The sequence below is a fragment of the Wolffia australiana genome, chromosome 13 (assembly GCF_029677425.1).
Source record: "Wolffia australiana isolate 7733 chromosome 13, ASM2967742v1".
NCBI classification, from domain to species: Eukaryota; Viridiplantae; Streptophyta; class Magnoliopsida; order Alismatales; family Araceae; genus Wolffia; species Wolffia australiana.
The window spans coordinates 13,599,078-13,616,529 of NC_135847.1; the positions used below are offsets into that span (position 1 = coordinate 13,599,078).

The following is a 17,452-nucleotide window of genomic DNA, read 5'->3' on the forward strand; positions in this document are numbered from 1 at the left end:
ATTCTAGTGGTATTATGTGAATGATGATATCTGCGACTCTTTTTCAGAGACCAGACTTGGAGGACCAGCGAAGATCTTCTATAAGAACACACAAGTTATTGTGCTATGATGAGGAGTGCCACCATTTACGTAGGCAAAAGCGGTTCGACTTGAAGCAGGGAAGTGACACGTCAGGGATTACATTCAAGAGTTTGAAGAGTGGCGTATGTGGCGCAAGTTCGTTGATGATCCACAGGTTTACTTCGCTATCTTTGCTCGTGCATTGACACGTTCTCTAGGAATGGAGGCAGTGAATCAGAACCCCGTTACCGTCGATGAGGCGTACGTACTAGGGAGAGTGAGACATACATCCACGATGAGACGTAGTGCCCTCCGAAGATTTCTACTACACCTACTGGTCAGACCCAACTCTTAACTTCTCTCAAGTTTTCTTAACCAAGCATATTTCTTTTATCATTTGAACTTTTCAAATCATTCTACATGAAACAAGCCCGGAACAGGGTTTACTTTATCTTCCCTTGTAGGACTTGTGATTGTTTATGTGTGGGCTTTGTGTGGTGGGACCAATTGTAAACCTGGGTGAACCCTTGTGTTTTTGGTCCCCACTCTCACTTTCTTCCCCTTCCTATTCTTCCATGTGTAAAGTGGAACACAGTGTGAGAGCTCCTTTATTGGGCTCCCATATCAGGTCCAATTGGACTCATTATCTCCATCACCTATAAAATAGGAAGACGAAGCCCAAGCCCAACTTGGTGAAAAATAGACAAGAAAGAAGAAGTTATTCCAACCTCTTGACCGCTCACCTCCTTCCTCCTTTCATGGGGTTTGACCTGTATAGGAAGTGGTGAAGGTAGGTAGGGAAGGAGACCCTCTAAAGACAACCTATCATTGTTGCAACATCGTCAAAGATTGTCAAGCTGCCCAACTCTGTTAGTCCCACCCACCCAGGCTAGCAAACCACATGTTTTCATTCCATTCAGCCACTCTAGATTGGCAATACTGCCAGAAGGTATCCTAGAAGTATTAGACATGTCGGCCGAAATCTCTCTAGAGCTTGACACTCCCATGGCCAATCCAAGCCGCCATGCGCTAAGTCTACAATGCGGGAGACTCCACAACCTTTCTAAAGGTTGTTTGCTTGGCAATGTCAACATTCGCACTGTTGTTGCCATAATTGCCGACAACAATGTCAACTGTCACCACCAGCATCATGGACCACGCCTTAGTATCATCAATCGTTGCCATGCCAATATCTAGTTTTTTTCGTGCCACCAAAATTTGGAGATCAAAAATTGCCATCGTCAATGATTTTCAAAAAACTAATGATGTAACACAACGGGCTAGGATCAACGACACGTGTTACAGCACAGGAAAATCTAGGGAAATCCCACTAATGCGCAGCGGATGATGACATGAAGTGCAGTTTGAAGATCAACGAGAAGTGCAAGGTGTTGCAGCTGGCCTAGGGTGACGGCCTGGAAGTATCCGGAGCGCAACTCGTAGGGATCGACTCCCAATGACCCGATAGATCTAAAAAAATGACTACAACGGGATTCCACTATCAGAGTGGTCCGCAATCATACGATGAAAGCAACAGTCGAACGGAAACCGAAAACAATCACACCCAAACCTAGTTAGACGTGTGTTCCTATAATTCTAATCCCTGGCGATGGAACGAGCACGTTTAGCACTAAAAAGGTGATAATACTCGATAAAGGGGCACAATCTGACTTGCGGGGCTGAGGCCCGGAAGGTCGTGGTGAACTGAAGATTTCCTGTCGTTGAGAAGACCGAGCTGCAAGGGAAGGAGACGAGTCGCCGTTAGTGATATTCGTTAACCAATCGATCAGGAAAGTAGATGTAAGTCAAGAATTTGCAATCCAATCCACGGTATCAAGAGAGATGGCAGGCAGATCCGGTCTCGCACTCGATCGGGACAGGCTGACAAGCGACCTAGAGGGGCTGGACGATCAGCGGTGGCGCTGGCGAACGGAAGGCCAAGAGGGCATTTCGGATGGTGGTTGCGGCCAGGCGGCACTGGAGATCGGCAATCTGATGGCGGCCCAGAGGAGTTGGGCAGTCGACAACGGACTAGGCGGCCGGACGGGGATTGTCAGTGGAAGCCGGCGTTCGGTGGCCCCATAGAAAGACGTGGCTGGACGACGGCTCACGGGAAGACACGAGGCCGCGGGGAGAGGTGCGCGAGGTGGTGCATCCAGGAAAGGTGGCTGGTGGTGGGGCAGCGGCAGTAGAGTGGCAAGCGGTGAGCTGGAGCGACGGGGGCGATGATCAGATGAAACCCTTATCGTTTCGTCCTCACAAATGATGAAATGCCCCTTCAAAGATCAATAATTACCACCAAATGCCCTTTCTTAATTCCGAGTCACGCTGAGTTGACTCAGCGCGTGACTCGTCGGTCACTCAAAACCGAGTCGTGCAGAGTTGACTCAGCTCGGGAATCGGCCGGGTCACACTGAGTTGACTCGGTACGAAACTCGGTCGTCTTCCTCCTCGCGATTAGGGTTTCTAGCGGTGGTGATTTGGTGTCTAGGCGCTCTAGCGGGCGCGTTTTGGCAATCTAGCGATATGGGGGCAGTGTTCCGGCAATCTGGTGGCTTCCCGGTGGAACTACAGGGTGAACGAACAAGCGGGATAGCTGGAATTCAGGTTCAAAAAAATAGGAGCGGCGGAGGCCGGAAATTGGAATGCGGCGACGGTAGATTCGACGACTGGGTAGCAGCTGAATTTGGCGACGAATCTGAGGCTACGGAACTAGCGGCGGTGCCTTGGATCCTTCACTAAATCAAACCCTAGGGGGGGGATTCCCCTTCTCTCTCATGACATGGTCACATCACATGCAAACTCAATTTCTCAAAACAACTTCACTAGTTGATCTAGGGATTTTCTCTCTCCTTATATAGGAGAGAGGGGTTGCCCAAGGGGCAATCCCATAAATAGGGGTAACCGACCCCAAATATGGGCCAATTCCCCCTAATTGGGCCCTCCATAAAGGTCCAAAAGCACCGGGAAAGGGCCCAAACACCAGGGACCCCTCCCAGACAAACACATAGGTTTTAAACACACATACGATGCAAGAAAGGGAAATTCTTTAGGAGATCCGCATCAGGCCGTGTACTTGAAAGTTGGGTCCTTCGCATCGGCTCTGGCTCCTCGACGCAGCTGCTCACACGTGGCTCCGGGCTCTTCACATGCTTTGGCCTGATTCCCGGGATGGTCCTCCAACTAATAAGCCACCATAATGATTGCGTTGGCGTAATTATCCTTGGAGATCTACAGCCTCCGATCGACATCATCGACCCGTGCATGGACTTTGTTCGTGTTCACTCTTTGTTCGCACCTACCACTATGTACGACACCCGTGTGTGTTAGTGTGTGGAACCTGCACCAGCCTATCTAACTAATATGCATGTAATCTTCTTGTGCTATGTACTCGTGGACTAGCATGTTGCCCGACCATCAAAACATTGCCCTATGTGTTTTTTGTCGTCTATGTATCATGTTGGCATCACATGGAGCCCATTTGTAAAATCACTCTGCCCCTTGTTGAGTGTTGACATCATTGTTGTTGCACTATCGACACCACTACAACAACGTCGCTCTCACTTGCCTCAATGTTATTATATTTAATAGTACAAATCTTGCAGGCCAATCCTATTTACACAAGTTGAAAAATATTGCTATTATATTTCCTTTGTAGTTTTCAATAATTGGCAATATTGAGAGATAGAAGCTGCAAGACTATTGTACAGGTGCGCCCACTAGCGGCAGTAGTCGTGCCAACATCATCAATCTTGAATGAATTTATTAAGTCGATTGGAGCCTAATGGCATCCCTAGACCTCTCACTGCATCGTTCAATCAAAGTATTTCCATTAATAAGGAATATTTCTTGTTATCTTGAAAACCTACATCTCACATTTGATTTCCATTGCACATAATTTGACCCTAATTGATGGGGAACTGTCTTTGATCCCGAAAATTTTGATCCTCATCACACATTGAAACTAGGAAGATGTTTACTAGAGAATACATATATCCACAAGGTGTAACTTATGATAACTTTGGAAACATCAATAACATATGAAAACTTAGGAAATTTTTTTTATCAAGCCATATAACTCCCCTCTAATGATCATGCTCAAAATCATTCATTCATATTTTAAAACCTAGAACTGCAAAATCCAATGTGTCAAAGATTTTATGGCTGCTAAGATAAATCATTTGGTACTCATCATTAAAGTGGAATGGTTCTGGTAGATAGAATCAAACCTGACAGAAAAATTCCAAAAAATTACATGTCGAACTAGATAACTGTTAGTGGTGAATTTAATAATATCATAAAGATCAATTTCGCGAGTTATTTCAAAATTGTTGACTTTTATAGTGTCAAAGCATCAAAGCAACATTTAAATGAGCTTAAAGCAAAATTCCCCAAATTTAAGATCTGATATGAATTAGGGTTTAAAACTTGTCCAGACATACAAAGCAAGATTGGAACTTGATACAGATGATGAAAACCATCCATTAAACATTTCCAACAAGAAAAACCATGGTTTTGCATACCTTTGTGATTGAAGAAATCGACTCCGATAATATGGAAATGTGATCCATGACCTTGAAGGAGGACGGACCTTATCCATTAGCCGATTTCTTGAAGATTTGACCACCTTTGTTGGAGCTTTCTTGGAGAAAAAGTTACATGGATAACTGCCAATCTTGGAGCAACTTAGATACGTGCAACTCTCGGTCGAACTTACTAAGAATTGGATGGGGGAGGTTTGACAACTTAGGAGAAGATCTTGGTCACCACGAAGAATCCAAGACCGGAGCACAACCATCATTCCTTGTCAAAATGCCTCTAGCTTCTTCATGCCACCACTTCCACATCTCTCTGCCTAATCCTAATCTTACCGGTGATACATCCTAACCTCCTATTTGCTCGTCGCCGCTGGACCTTATCCATTAGCCGAGAATCCTCCCCCATTTGGCCAGATTCGCCATCACGAAGTCCTTGGAGCGTTGTAAGAAAAATCTTTGATCTAGGCATTCAAAAATTGAGTTAAAAATGGAAAACTCAAATCGAACCAAAATTGTCAATTTAGGTCCTAATCAGATCCATTTTTGCTTCTAAACGAAGAACATGATCAAGGGGATAGTTTAAAACTTCTCTAAACCTTAATAAACCATACCTTGAATCTCAATTTAGAGATTCCTGGATCTCTCCTTGATCTCTCTCCTTGTTCTTGGAGTTCTTGATGTTCTTGAGCAAGAACTCTCTTATCCTTCTTCTCCTTCTTGAGGATGAACCAAGTGGGCAAATGACCGGTCTCTAGTCAGGTCCACACGAATCTCTCTTAGGGAGGCTCTCTCTTCGATCCTCTTTGATCTCCTTGGCATGCCCTTGATCTTCTTCACAAGAAGGGGCTATGGCAAGAGGGAGGAGAACGAACCTTGAGAGCTATGGAAGGAGGCTAGCTTGGATACCTACCCCCAACCCTTGGGGGGCCTTATATAGTGGTCTATGGGAAGGAAAGAATTTTTCTTTCCATGTGGGACTAAAGGAGAGAATCGATCTCATCCCTTGGATGAGGAAAGCCAAGAGTCATCAATCTATGACCCTTGGACGAAAGGACCACATGGGCTTGAGTCTATGGGGTGTGTGAACCCCATTAACTCCACCCATGTGAGGGTTTTATCCCTCATTAAAGTCTATTGGGCGTGGTGACCCAATAGGCTTTAACACACGAGCATGTGTCTCCTCTCTCTCGTGGTAACTTTACCATAAAGTCACCTCTTTCCTTATAATTGCCCCTTGAGAGATTTTTCTCTCTTGGTAAGGTTAACTAAAATTTACCTCTAGCTTTTAGACCTCCTATAATTGTATAATTAGGTTAATGCCCTACTCCCTCAAGAGTCTTATGCATGTGACCCTTCTAGGCCCATATAATCCTCTTAGTTAATAACCAAATAATTGTTTAACTTCCTTAAACAATTCTATCAATCAACTAAATCCATATCATCATATGATTTAATTGATCTAGACCAATTTAACCCAATTGGTAGGTTAGGTTGCCAACATGCTTTTGTGCCAAACTACACTCGCATGTTCTTAGAGGATATATGAGTTTCATCCAAACTCTTTATGTTCTTCATGGTACCTGTGTGTCCATCAATTCCATAGTGATATAGCCCTTCATTCATCTAGTGACTCTTAAGTTGTATTCCTGGTATGGTCTTGATAGTCAAACCCTAAATCAATCCAACTTAAATCTTTGAAGATGATGCGCAAGAGTCCATTAGAGAACTCTTTCTCTGATAACTGATATCTACCTTGGCCAAGGATTTCATGCATATCTTCTATTGAGTCAAACTACCTCAATTATCTGAGGGTGAATGATTCCATATTGGTCACTCAATCATCTTCATGATCTTCATGGCATGCGCAACATGTGTCGTTATTGAATCCAATGTTGAGATCCTTTTGACACAGTCAAAGAACATCACTTGTATCATAAGATGTCCTTGATGCCTCACTTCTAAGGACCATCAATACTATGATGACATGAGTCAACCTGGTCGATTTAGATAATTCAACCCAAAGGGATTTAGATTTACTCAAGGAGATTCACGTGTTCAAATGTCAATTCGAGAATGATGAACGAGAGTAAGATGCGAAGAAGGTCTCACGATGAAGGCACAAAAAACACAACAACAATTTGCCGAAAAATCCAAAATCCAGGAAATCGGATCGAATCGGGTGAATAATCAACAGTCGAATTCCGGTCCGAGACCGGTGGCACAATAAAGAAAATTAGAGTCCTAAATTTAACCTAAAAAATCAAAATTTATGTAAAATAAAACATCAAAATAAAAATTCAAAAACGAGACACTCAAATTCATCACATTACGGTGTCGGTCACACCCCAAGGTAGAACCTCTCACTTGAGAAACATCAAGGTCCTCAACAGAATCTCCAACGACAGAATTTGGTCTCCGGAGGCAAGTCTCTCTCTCCGCGTCAAGCTCCAAGTGTGGATCTCTCTCCTCGGAGTGTCGTTGCTCTCGCTAACGTCGGTTCTTCTTCTTTCGGTGTCATATAGCTCTCACAGGCGGTGGAGTCCTCCCTTGTGTGGCAAAATCCTCTCTCCAGCGATCTTCTCCCTCCTCCTCCTCCTCAGATTTCCATGTTGGAGCCGACGATCTCTCTTCTCAAGAAATCGTCGAGCAGTCTTCTAGGGCTTTCGACCAATGTTGACCGTCGATCTTCAGCCATTAGGATTGACGGCCCATCTTCAACCATATCTAGATCGCAAATTGCGGCATTCTCTCTCTTGTTTTCTTTCTTTTTTTTCTTTTTTTCTTTTTTATCTCTCTTATGTCTGCATCCAATCAGAGCGTGCCACATACTGCAAGTGAATAAGTGATACAGTGGACCTTGCCTCACCATAACACTTATTCGCGAGACCATTAGATGAAGAGATAGGGTTCATCTCATTACGCCACGTCACCCGAAAAAAAGAGCAGACAGTTTAATCCCACACTAGAATAAACAACAGTTTCAGTGTGTATATAAACTGGGCGTTTCTTAATGCTTGAAAAATCCTTGGGCACTTTTCACACAGCTATAGTAAAACAAATACTCCCCAATGAGGCACCACGTAGGCGCCTTGAGTGCACGCACGTGGTGCCCATTCTGGAACCATGTTTGAGAGGCTGCTGGTGGGCAAACCCTCTTTTTGCTTCTTTTCTCTTCATCACGACCCATTAACGCCGATCTCAACAGCCCAAAACGTTTTTCCTAAAAGACTATAGAAAATCTCATAAGTGATTTATGATTTTATCTCATTTTCCACAAACAATATCTTTTTACAGAAATTTTTAAATTAAGTGGAGTTTTCTCTAGATTTTTATGATTTCAAAGGAATTTAATATCAATGATCTTTCATATTAACAAGATATCATTTAGCCATTCAAAAAAATGCAAAAGTAGGCACTTTGGTCAGAATTTCAATATGCAAATTGCTCTTCAAAACCTTGAATTCCTCTCATCTTGGCTCATGCAGATCATCAGCTAACAAGAAGTGATTAGTTGCCTATGGGTTGACCTTGAGAAAGGTCAAACCTTCTAATCTACTCATATTATCACATAAATAACAAATATTAAGCACATGGGTGATGAAATGAGATGAATGCCAAAAATGCTCAAAATGCATGATAACTTACAAAATCTGTGCGAATTCTGAGTTAATGTCATTGATAAATGATGATAATGCATGTCATGATTACAGGTTATCAGCTTGCACTAACTCGAAGAACAGACGCCGCCGTTGTTGCTGCATCGCCATCTTTGGCAAAGTCCAGCCGTAATAAAGGTCGAGAATCCTCCCCCTTGGTCAGATCTGCTTGTAGAGCAACAAGGGGCATTTGTCTCGGCTGAAAATCACCAAAAACCTTGGTCGCCAGTCACGTTTCTCCAACATGAGCCGCACACTGATCTGGCAAATGCGCGTCACTCAAATCAATATCTTGCGCCACCACTCACATCGTCGTGACTATAGGGCCTTATTTCTCTACAATTCTTCAATACCCGTTTTCATATTCGCTAACGGCGGATTTGGGTATTTTGCAAGTCAGTCTTCTCAGTGATCGAGGAGCTCCATCGCACCACGGCCGATCAGGTTCTGACCCGCAACTTAGAACACTAACATCTATCAAGTATTATTACTTTCTCCAATGCTTTCCACGTGTGTTCCACATTTGGGGATTACAGGTAGGATTATACGTAGGATTCGGAGTTGGTGTTGGAATTATTTTCAGACAGCAAATTAGAGTTGTTTTCATCCTATGTGTGTGGACTACCCCTACTGTGATATCTTGTGTCATAGTTTTTGAGCTGATTCATCAAGTCATTGGGAAGTCTGATATCCCTAGATCTGTGCTCGGTAGGTTACCAGGCTCTCACCCTAGGTCAGTGGTAGAAGCTTGTGTTTCTACTTATTTCTGAACTTGCATCCTCATCATCATTCCGCTGCATTTAGAGATAATTTAGACGCAATCCTTTGTTGCAACCGGAGTTGTTCAATCCCGACATCTGTCGTGGTGCATCATATTGGTATCAGAGTACAGTCGTTCTAACCTATGCGCTTAGCACCATCATTTTGGCACTTGAATCTAACCTTTCCCGCTTGTGGCTCATATGATCGAATTTATGCCATGAGGATTCTCTTCCTTGAAGGATATAACCATTATGCTTAAATTTGAGAACATGCTTCGATCCTTGAGCTGATTTGGTGTAATTCAGTTTAGTATGTCGATCGGCATCATGCAGGCTATCCAGTGGGTTACCAAACACATGATTTCTAGTTACAAACATTTCATGAAGATATATATTTTGTAAGAGGAATATTTCAGAACTTCTTGAATTTGTGATGTTAGCGGGAAACATGGACGAGTCTTCTATTTGGCACCAAAGGTATGGTCATTTAAATTTCAATGCTTTGAAACTATTGAAGGTAAAAAGGCATGGTAGAAGCTCTGCAATCTATTTCTCTAGAAAATCATATTTGTGAATGATGCATTTATGGCAAGCAACATAGGCTATCGTTTCTAGTGAGTCAAGCATGACGATCAAATGCACCTATGGAATTAATTCATGCAGATTATGTCGACTAATGGAGACTACATCTTCGAATGGAAGCTGGTATTTTTTTCTAAATTGTTGGTAATTACTATCGTATGAGTTGGGTTTATTTTTTGAAACAAAAAGATGAGGCTTTTAAAAACTTTATTAAGTTTAAAGCGGTGGTTGAAAACACACCAATAGAGGGGGAGAATTTGTGTCTACCGAATTTGATTCATTTTGCAAAGAGCATGGCATCCGAAGGCAGTTGACTATGAGAAAGACACCTCAACAAAATGGAATAGCGGAAAGGAAGGACTGGACAATTGTGGAAATGGTCCTCAGGAATATGTTAGTTTAGAATACAAAGAGTCTCTTTTATTTTCTCTCTCCTCTGAGCAAAAAGTCCCGAAACCTAGTTTTTCTCTATTCTGCCTCTACAGCTCCTCATTTTTCTCTCTCCATCTGAAGATAGAAGAGGCTGAAGCCTTGTGTTGCTGGAGCTCTTCAAGGCTTTCTCCACTCATCACGGGGGAGCATTCTGTCTAGGTCTAGGATTCTCATGCAGGTACTTGCCATTTTCAACTATGGATCGCAAAATCAGTAGCAAGGCGCGGTGACTTTACGAGACAACATTGTCAAGGCACCTCGTAAGTTCTACTCTATGGATACATTGTTTCAGAGGAGGGAGAGGGAGGGTACGTATGTGGCTCTTGCTGGCCATCGCTCTCTCTCTCTCTCTCTCTCTCTCTCTCTCTCTCTCTCTCTCGTTCAGTACAAAGGAAAATAAATTCCAAGTATTGTTACACTAGTAAATCGAATTACCATTCAATTTATCTCTAGAAAAAGAAATTAACACAAATATAGATGAAAGTAATTGCAAACAAATTACTACCAATATGTTAGCGTTCAAGCAGATTAATGTCCTACATCTAGGAAAAACAGCAGATTAATGTTTAAGCAAAATAAATTGAAAAAAAAAGCTCTAAGTTCAGAACCTGCAGATATTACTTCACTTCTCAAATATCATCGGAATTAGGCAAGAACCAGAAGGGTGGATGAGACTGGGTTATGGAGAGAGGCTGGAAGGTGACGTCCTTTGTCTTGAAGTTCATTACCGTCAAACCGTCTTTGCCGTTTAAGTCTTTTCCGTGCAAGCAGTAGACAGAGTCCGTCTCCAGTTCTTCGAATTCTTTTGGGGAAACACTTTGAAACATCGTGAACTTTTAACTTTGTCAGCCCAGCATCACGAACTTTCTGGATTGTCCAAAAAATAGCACGCACCAACAAGAAGACGCCAAGTGGCGTCTTCTTTTTTTTTGTCAGCGATGGTCAACTGCTGACGTGGCTTCCACCGTGGCAGCCAGGTGGACTCCACGTTGGCATCCACATCTCCGCCGCCGCGCGCTGTCTCCGCCGCGCGCCGCCGCCCGCCCCGCCGCGCTGTCTCTCGCTGCCGCCGCCCGCGTCTCTGGACGCCGCCACGCCTCCGCCGCCGCCGCGTCTCTGGACGCCTGTCTCTCGCTGCCGCCTAATCCGGACGCCGCCACCCCCCCTCTCCGGCCGCCTATCTATCCATCTCTCTTTCTATCTCTCTCTCTATATCTCTCTATCTATCTATCTATCTATCTATCTATCCATCTATCTATCTATCTATCTTTCTATCCATCTCTCTATCTATCTATCTATCTATCCATATTGGGCGTATAGCCCACTATCTTTCTCTCTCCTCGCGGATATAAATTACATGTGAACATCCCATCAAACCCTAGTTGCGCCATTTTTCTCTCTCCTCAGCTGCCGCATCATCTTTCTCTCTTGAAGCTCGTTTTTCTCTTTCCTCAGCCGCCGCATCATCTTTCTCTCGCTTGAAGCTCCTTTTTCTCTCTCCTCAGTTTCCGCATCATGTTTCTCTCTCTTGAAGCTCCTTTTTCTCTCTCCTCAGTCGCCGCATCATCTTTCTCTCTCCTCAGCTGCGGCCGATATCCATATTGTGTGCCGATTTCCGATCGTTTCTCTTTCCATCCACTTCAAGGCAGGTATAGCAGCGATTTTTTATGTCGTCTCAGCGTTGGCGGCCGCCGGAGAGGGTCGATATCGATATCAATTTTTTAGTATTCCATATTTGGATATCGATATCGACCCAATATCCATATTTGGATATCGATATCGATATTTGGATATCCATATCAATATGCGGATATGGATATCGATATTCCATGATATCCATATTTGGATATCGATACCGATAATTTAGATTTGGATATTTGGACATCGATATCGACATTCCACGATATCCATATTTGGACATCGATATCCATTATTTAGATTTCCATATTTGGATATCGATATCGACCCAATATCCATGTTTGGATATCGATATCGATAATTTAGATTTGGATATTTGGACATCCATATCCATTTTTTAAATTTTCATATTTGGATATCGATATCGACCCAATATCCATGTTTGGATATCGATATCGATATTTAGACATCCATATCAATATGCGGATATGAATATCGATATTCCTGATATCCATATTTGGACATTTGGATATTGATAAAGCTCCTTTTGGATTTCCATATTTGAACATCGATATCGGTATTCCACGATATCCATATTTGGATATCGATAATTTATATTTGGATATTTGGACATCGATATCGACATTCTACGATATTCATATTTGGACATCGATATCCATGTTTTAAATTTTCATATTTGGATATGGATATCGACATTTTAGATTTTCATATTTGGACATCAATATCGATATTTTAGTGCAGGCCATAAGAATCCTCCTGTGTCGTGCACCTCTGAGATATTCAGCCAAAGCAAAGGAGAATGTAAGTATCCTATTCATAACTAAATTTCCTCTGTATAATTAATTAAATTATTCTTTTGTATCCGTTTGTCAAATAGGGCTGACAACCGAAGTATTGTTTTTGGTTCGGATTCAAGCGATGTGTGCTCAAGTGATCCCGATGGATATTCAAGCGAAGAATGGAATGAAGAATTTGTTGACGAGAAGAGAAGAACGTCAAGAAGAGTTATATGGTGACGACGAGGGTGAAAATATTTTGGCCGCACATAGCGGTAGAAGATATGATCCTGGGTGCCCCATCGATAATATTACAATTCAATTGGGCATGACATATGAATCACGTTCACAATTTAAAGCAGCCGTGAAGAACTACGCCATATGCAATGGGTTCAATGTTAGGATTAAAAGGTCTACGGAGAATGTAGTGGAAGTTGTATGCCAGGAACATTGTCCATGGAGGATATATGCTAGTTGGGGTCCTACGAGGGAGGCCTTTGTCATAAAGGCAGTAAATGATGAACATAGGTGCAATAGGACTCCCACGAATATACAAGCTGATTATCGTTGGATCACAAAACACTTCTTAGAGACTATTCGAAGGGATATGAATTATAGGGTAATAGATATGGTGCGAGAATTGCACGAAAAATATGGAATTATAGTTTCACGGGCCACCTGTTATAGTGCAAGGTCCTGGGCGCGCAAGATGCTTCAAGGTTCTTTAGATGAGCATTATCACATGCTACCCTCCTATGTAGCCGAGTTACAGAAAGTGCATAGGAATAGTACTTTCCAGTTGGAGGTGGAGCACGACATTCATAATTCTTTGCCTAGGTTTAACAGACTCTATATTTGCTTTGAATCTCTAGCAAGGGGGTTCCTTGAGGGTTGTAGACCAGTGATTGGGTTGGATGGTTGTTTCTTGAAAACCGAATTGAAAGGGCAGTTGTTGAGCACCGTGGGGAGGGATGGGAATAACATGATGTTCCCTATTGCTTGGGCGGTGGTAGAAGGGGAAAATCAAGCTTCTTGGATTTGGTTTATCAGCCTACTGATGTCTGATTTAGGAATTGTTGATGGCTACGGTTGGACGATTATAAGCGATCAGCAAAAGGTATTTAATTGACTCGTTCGCCGTATTCTACTTATTTTAAGACTTACTTGGTTAAGGTGGAACCAATGTTGTGCACTAATACCTTGATACGCTTTGACATTTCGCAGGGTCTCGAGAATGCAGTGGCAGGTTTGTTACCGAATGCGGAGCATAGGAATTGTGCAAGACATATTTATGCAAATTGGAAGAAGAAGGGACATTCCACTTACATCTTGAGGAACCTATTTTGGAAAGCAGTGAAGTGCACAGCCTGTGAAGGATTCCATAGGGTCATCGGACAAATGAAGACATTGAAAGCAGAAGCCGTGCAAGATCTTCTAGAGGTAGGCGTACAAAAGTTTTGCAGGGCTTTTATTTCAGACAAGCCGAAATGTGAGGTTATTGATAACAATATGTTTGAGTGTTTCAATAGCTTCATCTTGCCGAGTAGGTCTAAACCTATAATCGAAATGTTGGAATACATTAGAACGGCAATCGTGGAACGTATAGTTAAGAACAGGGAGTTATTCTCCGAGAGTGCTGATTCGTTATGCCCTCGGATAAGACGGGTACTCGAAGATATTAGACTCAAGTGTAGGACATGCAGTGTTATCCATGCAGGCCATCTTAAATTCGAGGTTAGCACACACGGAGAAGGATTCGTGGTTGACCTGCATGCCCAACACTGTACCTGCAGATATTGGGCTATCACTGGCATTCCATCCCTCATTCTATTGCTTGCATTCACTTGATCAGGGCGGACCCTGCTTATTACGTCAATGAATGGTTAAAGAGGGATCCATACCAGGTAGCTTATAGTTATGGTATCCTGCCGATGAATGGGAAAAACATGTGGCTGGAAAATGAGGGAAGCTACCTCTTGCCCCCATTGGTGAAGAAACAACCGAGAAGGCCGAAGCATAGAAGAAGAACTGACGTTAGTGAGGCAGGTCCTAGTGGTCTAAGATTAACCAAGAAAGGCGTGCAAATGCACTGCTCTCTCTGCAACCAAGTCGGCCATAATAGAAAGACATGCGAAAATAGAAGGATACAACCTGCATGCGAAGTATGGATTGAGTTTTTTTTTGAACTTCCTTCATAGCCTCAATTTTCATTAAACATAAAAGATTAAGCACGTATTGATCAATCATGCAGGGATCACAGTCTTCTTCAGGAGGATTCAGCAAATTGTTGAAGAGCATGACCAAGTTCCAGGTTTGATTGTTTGTTCATTTTAATTAACTACTATGTAATTTGCTGGTCAGTACGCGGATATTAAACCATATTTTTTAGGTACCAAAAAAGAAATAACCTATGTCGCACGACTGATGCCCCAGAGGACCCACATAGATCTATTCACCTCATCTCCAGATAAAGAGCTAGCACGGACCTAGACATGTGTCACAACTTGAAACCATCCGACTCGGACCCAAAAAGTTGATAGTTGGTTGTGTATTACTATGCAACCAGTGTTTGTTTTCGTGCGTTATGAGTTGTATAGGGGAATATTGGATATCCTATATATTCAGGATATTGAAATATGGAATATTGATATCAAGTGATATCGATATCCATATCCAAAAATTGATTTCCCGGAATATCGATATCGATATCGATAACGGTAGAGGCTAAGAGAGAGAGAGATGGATGGTACATGTAACATGTAATGTGGAGAGAGAGATACAGAGAGAGAGAGGAGTGAGCTAACAGAGTGTGATGGAGAGAGAGAGAGAGATAGAGAGAGATAGAAAGAGAGATGGATAGATAGATAGATAGAGAGAGATAGAAAGAGAGATGGATAGATAGATAGATAGAGAGAGTGAGATAGATAGAGAGAGAGGTAGAAAGAGAGATGGATAGATAGATAGATAGAGACAGTGAGAGAGATAGAGAGACAGAGAGAGAGAGAGAGAAGGAGAGATGGATAGATAGATAGAGTGAGATAGATAGAGAGAGAGAGATAGAGAGAGAGCTGGATAGATAGACAGATAGAGACAGTGAGAGAGATAGAGAGAGAGAGAGAGAGAGAGAGAGATAGAAAGAGAGATGGATAGATAGATAGATAGAGAGAGAGATAGAGAGAGATGGACAGATAGAGAGAGAGAGATAGAGAGAGAGATGGATAGATAGAGAGCGAGAGAGATAAAGCGAGAGAGATAGAAACAGAGAAGGATAGATAGATAGATAGATAGAGAGAGAGATGGATAGATAGAGAGAGAGAGAGAGATAAAGCGAGAGAGATAGAAACAGAGAAGGATAGATAGATAGATAGAGAGAGAGGGAGAGAGAGATAGAAAGAGAGATGGAACGGAAAAGAGGGAAATGGAAAGAAGGGAAGGGAAAGGTGAAACAGAAGGCGCCGGAGAGAGAGAGCGAGAGAGAGAGAGAGATATATTCTTAGATCGAAAAACAGAAAAGAGAGAAATTGCCAGAAGAGCGAGAGAGAGTGAGAGAGAGAGAGAGATAGAGAGAGAGCGTGGGGGAGAGAGAGAGAGAGAGAGAGAGAGAGAGAGTAACAGTGAGAGGGAAGAGAGAAATAGAGGTAAAAAGGACAGAGAATCTCACAGACAAGAAAAAGGGAGAGAAATCACCGGTGGATAAAGAGAGAGGGAGAGAGAGAGAAAGAAGAGAAATTATCGGACATGAAAAAAGGAAGAGCGATTGCCTGAGGAGATAGAGGGACTGTAAAAAGAGAGATTCTCAGACGAAAGGCAGCGGCGGCGTCCGGAGACGCGGGGCGGCAGCAGCCGGAGAGGGGCAGCGGCGGCGGCGGGAGACGCGCGGCGGCGGCGGCGGCCGGAGATGTAGATGCCACCGTGGAGTCCACGGTGGAAGCCACGTCAGCAGTTTACCATCGCTGACAAAAAAGTAAGAAGATGCCACTTGGCGTCTACTTATTGGTGCGTGCTATTTTTTGAACAATCCAGAAAGTTCGTGATGCTGTGCTGACAAAGTTAAAAGTTCACGATGTTTGAAAGTATTTCCCCAACTCTTTTTTAGGCAGAACTTGGATACCGTGGTAGTGTATCAAGATTGCGAGCCCATCGAAGTCCTTCAGCGTCACCCACTTGTCCTTTCCTGTCGTATCCAACGTGAGCACCTCGATCTCGGGCAGGCGTCTGAACCGGTCGCCGGCGCAACAGGGGCAAGGCCACCACCGGTTGTGTATCAGCGCGCCGGAGATGATCACCATGGAATTAGAGCAATATGGGGCACAATCGCTTCGCACCACTCCAATCTTCGCCGCCGGAGATAACGATGTGGGCTTCTTCTCGCGCAAGTCGTAAACCAGAATCTGAGTTCTCCAGTCGACGGCGTAAAGCTGCCCTTCGTGGGCCGTGATATTGTCGATGACGGTATGCCGAGGAGTCGTGAGAGGCGTCCACGCTTCATCTCCGACTTCGGCCAGGGGCGAGCTCCACGAAGCAGCTCCTGTCGTCGCGCACTCGCCGCCTAATGGCGGCCATGGCTGGCAGACCTTTTCGCTGTACGACGACGGCTTTTTCAAGGATTTCGAAGAGCGCGGGCCGGGGACAGGCGGAGATGGGAATGGAAAGGATCGCCTTGGTGACGGGGTTGAAGGCGTGGAGACGCGTGGACTGGTCTTTCACCATGAGCCATCCTCCGGAGGACCCCAGAATGCGAACGTTGACGAGGGGCATGGAGAAGAAGTATCTGCGTTTTAGGTTTTCAGAGAAGCTCTGAAACACGCAGCGATTGTCGAATGCCCCCTGATAAATGAGGTCATCCAGAAGGACCCAGATGGACGGCTTCTGCGGCGTGCGGCGGAAGCCGTCAGCCATCGTCTGCCTCCAGGGTTCGCATGTAGAGGCCATCCGCGCTTGATCCGCTGCGCTCAGAAGCACCGCCACGTCATTCACCAGATTAGATG

At 43.7% G+C, this 17,452-nt stretch overlaps 1 protein-coding gene and 2 long non-coding RNA genes across 7 annotated transcripts in view; 2 read left to right on the forward strand and 1 right to left on the reverse strand.

Moving 5' to 3' along the window:
- Nucleotides 1-11,036, forward strand: part of LOC144711515 (uncharacterized) — a 42,226-nt gene extending 31,190 nt beyond the window's left edge. Inside the window, exons 2-4 of one of the 3 annotated variants that reach the window (XR_013583575.1) lie at nt 8,309-9,990; nt 10,083-10,289; nt 11,003-11,036. This is a non-coding gene — a long non-coding RNA (uncharacterized LOC144711515). Of the gene's footprint in view, nt 1-8,308; nt 10,290-11,002 lie in introns of those variants that run through there. The other 2 variants (XR_013583573.1, XR_013583574.1) reach the window with 2 other exon arrangements.
- Nucleotides 986-5,506, reverse strand: LOC144711514 (uncharacterized). 3 transcript variants are annotated; one of them, XR_013583572.1, is made up of 3 exons: nt 5,210-5,506; nt 4,584-5,059; nt 986-1,795 (listed from the first exon to the last, which is right to left on the reverse strand). It is a non-coding gene; the product is annotated as an uncharacterized LOC144711514 (long non-coding RNA). The 3 variants fall into 3 exon arrangements; XR_013583571.1 differs by lacking the exon at nt 986-1,795 and adding an exon at nt 2,868-3,364; XR_013583570.1 differs by lacking the exon at nt 986-1,795 and having other exon boundaries at nt 3,686-5,059.
- Nucleotides 11,037-11,167: 131 nt separating the features above from the next.
- On the forward strand, nt 11,168-15,149 carry LOC144711109 (uncharacterized). Its single transcript, XM_078585033.1, has 6 exons — nt 11,168-11,678; nt 12,430-12,489; nt 12,566-13,581; nt 13,689-13,904; nt 14,716-14,775; nt 14,854-15,149. The coding sequence occupies exons 3-6, from the start codon at nt 12,607-12,609 to the stop codon at nt 14,869-14,871; spliced, it is 1,269 nt and encodes a 422-aa protein (XP_078441159.1). The 5' UTR covers nt 11,168-11,678; nt 12,430-12,489; nt 12,566-12,606; the 3' UTR covers nt 14,872-15,149.
- Nucleotides 15,150-17,452: the final 2,303 nt, after the last annotated feature.